Here is a 4,957-nt window from a genome sequence, read left to right on the forward strand (position 1 = left end):
CTCAGCTAACCTGCTTGTTGTACAAACAGTCTTCTCATCTGATTCGAATGGAAAGATTATGAAAGCATGATACACTGGCAACCTGTCCATGGTATACCAAACCATCAACCATGGTCAACTGGGATCGGCTCCAGACCCTCTTCAAAGTAGCCGTATAGCTAACGGATGGGTGGATTTTCAAAACATTTAACTGTTGCTTTGGCAGAAATATTGTTGTTTTTTTTAGTACATTTTTCAAGGCAACAGGCAACATGTAGGAGGTGTTCAATTATAACAACAGCATCATAGCCTATAAATCAAGAGCAGATCAGAGGAGTAATGATTGTTACTATGATATGATCAAATAACAATAAAAAATAATTAAGAAAGCAAATGTTATTGTGCATTAACAGTAAAAGCCTGGTTTCCTGTAGAACTGTTCGAGAATTTACAGCATTTAAAAGTCTTATTCTTCAGTGATCATACATCATTACATAAACTAATTGTATATCAATGCAGTCAATCCTGTGACAGTACAAAGACATAGAGTAGCCTTCAAAATGAAAATGCAGAGCTCTCAGTACTGTCGGTAGTTTTCTCTCCAGCATTATTTCTCTCTTCCTCTCCAGATATGTCCCAGTCACAGAGGAAGAATCAGTAATAACAACAGGACATACTAATGAATAAAAGGTCCCCAGGTAATTGTTCAAGTTCCATATGGTAGCTCGCACACTGGTACATGGTGGGTTATAGCGATCACTGGCCATTCACTGTCTTTTTCGTAGCCAAAGGCTCACTCTCAGGGCCACAAACAACTTCCATCTGGAGAGACTGGAGAGACAATACCACATACACAGATGTTAGGGACATTAAGAGTGAAAAACAGTAGGCTATCATTGATGATTTTAAAAACACCAAAAGTTGACTTGAGCTGCTGGTTCCTCCCATTTTATGTGAAGAAAAAAAATGTTGTTGTTGAACTATATAACCTGGGGTTCAGTTTCCTTCTGTCTGTTATCTAATGTGAGCTTCTTCACTGTAGGACACAGTTTCACACTGAAGAAAAGACACAGTGCTCTGACAGTGGGGCTGCTGATGGCACTTGAGCACATGTGCAGTGCAGATTTCGTTTCAGTGTATGGTGATGTATACATTTAACGAAGCTATGAAACATTTTACTTGGAATGATTCTCAATAATAAAGTTTCAGTCAAAATTCAGAGTAATTATGCCTCTCCGTGGACTTGACACACTTAATCTGGGTTGGGCTCAATGGAAATTTCAGGCGTACTCAGTACACACTATCAGACAATTATTTGAAGAAGTTGGTATTTGCAAATGGATGACTTTTCAAAAATATTTGTTGTTAAACATCTGCCATTATCAGAAGATCAGATTGTGATTTACCTTGGGTGCAGTCTGTCTTCCTCCCATCCCGTCTGTGGTGCCGACACCATTGGGTTTGTGGAAGCAGAGCACCTTCTGGAAGCTCTGCTTGAAGTTGTCAGAGAGGAAGCCGTAGAGGATTGGGTTGGCGCAGGAGTTGACGTAGGTAAGAATGACCATGGAGAAGTAGATTATGGCGGTGCTTTTGCTCTCAGGGATGATATAAATCAGATTCACAATGTTGGTGGTGAAGAAGGGCAGCCAACAAAAAAAGAAAACCAACACGATGATCACCACCATGCGTGTCACCTTGCGCTCCGACTTCCGCCGCTTAGTCAGGCCTGCACGCGCACCTGCTGACCTTACCTGAAAATGACAAAGTTGATAGAAAAGATTAGATGAAATTCTGAGAGCTGAAGCTTGCAGGAAATTTACAAAATTGAGTTAGACACTTGTAAAAGACAAAGGACAACTTTACCTTGATAACAATGAGCAGGTAGCAGATGCTGATGACGAAGAGTGGAGCAAAGAAACCCAAGATGGATGTGTAGAGGATGAAGACAATGGACCACAAATCATTTGGATCGGGCCAGGTTATGTTGCAGGTGTTGAAATTCTCCTGTACATGTGAGTAGATGGTGACTGGCAGCACAATGAGGAAAGACACAGCCCACATCATGCCATTTAAAATCTTGGCCACCTTGGGCTTCCGCCATTTGGCACTACGAATAGGATAAACCACGGCCAGGCAGCGGTCAATGCTCATCACTGTCAGGCAAAAGGTGGAAGAGAACTGGCTCATGGTGTCAGCAGTCATGCACACCTTACAGAAGAAATCCCCATATGGCCAATAGGAAAGCGCACTATTTGTGCCAAGGAAGGGAATTCCCAGGATGTAGAGTTCATCCGCCAAGGCTAAATTGAGGATGTACAGGTTTGTTACAGTCTTCATCTTGGCGTAGCGGACCACCACATAGATGACCAGCGTGTTACCCAGGAAACCCACAATGAAGACGATGGTGTAAATGACTGCGGTGACAACACTGAAGGGCATTGGTGCAGGAACTTCTGGGGAATTATTGAAGGTGTAGCTGGGAAAGGGCTCTGAGGAGGACATGGTGATATTCTCCAAAACGGATGTCCAGTTGTGGCCGTCCATGTTGCTGATGTCCATATGGATTACAGTAGGAAAAAGCTTTTGAGAGAAAAGACAAATGTACAGTTATCATATATCACACTACATATAAGGAAGTTCTGTATTATTGATGTTCTAAGGCTCTGATAATATCTGCTTATGTCTAATCTAAATTATGTCCACCTTTTGCACTGAACACACATCAACACATAGCTGCTGTCTGGACAAGATACCCATATTTACCAAGGGAGAAGAGAAACTTTCCACTCATCACGCCATTTCTCTTAATAGTAGGTTGCACATTAGAAGAAGACGACATTAGTTAAATTGGTTTAAAATTTTGTCAATGCCATTGGATTGGATGTCCATAATGGAAAAAAGATCTGCAGTCAAGTGCAGAACAGCCAGCGCCCTTTAAGTGCTACAGTACAATGACATAATGTTAACTGTTTAGGTACGTCCTTGGGCCAAACTATTTTTTGCAAAAGGTAAAGATTTTTTAAAATAACTGAGTACAAATTTAGACTAAATTGTGGTTAAAATAAATTCACAACAGGAAGGAATCATTGTCTCCCATACTGTGCAGATTTGTGATGCAGAGTGAGAGCAGAGTCCTGTGGAGCAGCTTCTGATGAAAGACGTCTGAGATACAACTCCAAGACTCAGAGGGCGACTTTACCAGATGACAGCATGGATGTCTGCTCCGACTTTGCTTGTCAGAGTTCATGCAAATCATTCAAAGAACTTGGACAATCAGCAAATTTGAGATCAAGCTGAGCAGCTTCAGTGGACATAGAATGACTCTGGACCTGTGTCTTTCTTTCTTTCTTTCTTTCTTTCTTTCTTTCTTTCTTTCTTTCTTTCTTTCTTTCTTTCTTTCTTTCTTTCTTTCTTTTTCCTTTTTTACCTTTTACTGCAAAGCAAATGCAAACAGCATTCACTGCATTTGCTTGATGTTTGGAAATTCACTCTCCTCTCTCTATTTGTAGTCCATTCTGGACTTAAATCTAGAGAAAAGCTTAAGCAAATTTAAAGTATATCACGGTGGTTTTTTTTTGTCAAGCTTTGATGAAATGTGTTAATTAGATAATGTGAACCTTGTGTCATATTTGATATGGAACCTATATAATCCCAAATAAATGTTCATTATCATTATTACCCAATTCTTATTCTATATGGGTTTTTTTTATATTACAGAAAGCATAAATAGGATGAGAACTACAACCAACTGTCCTATCTAATAATTAATTTGTGTTGCCACTGGTCTTCACATGTCCTCATGGTGCCTTGTAGGTGACCTAAAATTATAATAATCTTACACCCGCCAGCCGTCAGACGTTGCAACCCGAGGCTGTGAAGATGTGTTGCACAAATAAATGGTGTGACGTGCAGACTCACTGAACCGCGCTCCAAAACACGGGAGTGACTCGGAGCCCGCAGCGTGTTGTTGAGAAAACAAACACTCAAAGCCCCTGTCCCCTTCAGACTGAGTCGGGCTTGACATTTTTGCCCAGCAAAACAATAATAGCAACAGCCAACAGTCAGAAGAGCCACTGAATAGCTCCTGGCTGAGATTAATGAGATATTACATTTTTCCAAATAAAAAAAAAGATTTCATAATATAAAGGACTCGAATAAACTTTGATTAAAAAACTGATTTTACGTCCTCCCCCTAACTCAACAAGACTTCAAATGTCACTGCGCAAACACACTTTTCTTACGCTGTGACCTTCATTGATGGGATTCAACCTACCTGTGCGCTCCCGTGCGCCTTGGTCCTCTCCACTATCCGGTGGCGTGATGCGCCTCTCCTGCACAATTCATGCGGTTTTGGAAACCTGCGCTCTTTCCAAAGTCGAAATCGCCCGTCTCGCTCTTTCCCCACGTCGCTCGAGAGAGAAACCACCTTACACTTGACTTTTCATCTTGAGGCATTGTCCTGAGGTCAGCAGCGCTCAAATCTCCACAGTCAGAGGCGCAAAAACGAGCATCTTTAATTTTCCAGGATTTTCCTCACAGTTCGGCTCTGACGTAAATCCGATTAAATGCGAGGTTAAATATGCTCCTCGTCTGCAGACTCAGTCACCCACAGTGCCATGAAGTGTCTCCGTGCACCATTTATGTGGAGAACATCACCCCGCCTTGATGCGTGAGCGACCCACCCATTGGTGGATGTAACCACCTCACAGCCAAAACCAGTTTTTGGTGTAAAAGCTTACACCTTTATCTTTCTCTCCTTATCCTGTGCAGCAGAGACAATAAAAAATTGTTTCCAGTAAATCAGACAGTGACCATAACTTTTTTTTGTGTTTCCCTCCTTATGTGTGTAAGAGACAGACAAAGGAAATGGAGCAATGCCTGGATCGAGCCTGGGGAATAAATCACCTTGATGGCCAGGGGCACCTGAGAAGGAGGGAGAGAAATTAGGGTGAGATGGAAAAACAGTGGCAGGAGGATG

General features: G+C 41.7%; 1 protein-coding gene across 1 annotated transcript; it reads right to left on the reverse strand.

Moving 5' to 3' along the window:
• Positions 1-735: 735 nt before the first annotated feature.
• LOC310990347 (somatostatin receptor type 5-like) lies at positions 736-4,379 on the reverse strand (the record flags this gene model as incomplete). Its single annotated transcript, XM_083977693.1, has 4 exons — positions 4,253-4,379; positions 1,843-2,559; positions 1,386-1,730; positions 736-810 (listed from the first exon to the last, which is right to left on the reverse strand). Exons 2-4 carry the CDS (start codon positions 2,536-2,538, stop codon positions 736-738), a joined length of 1,116 nt encoding a protein of 371 aa, XP_083833819.1. The 5' UTR covers positions 2,539-2,559; positions 4,253-4,379.
• Positions 4,380-4,957: the final 578 nt, after the last annotated feature.

Source organism: Trachurus trachurus, assembly GCF_905171665.1.
Source record: "Trachurus trachurus genome assembly, chromosome: 8".
NCBI classification, from domain to species: Eukaryota; Metazoa; Chordata; class Actinopteri; order Carangiformes; family Carangidae; genus Trachurus; species Trachurus trachurus.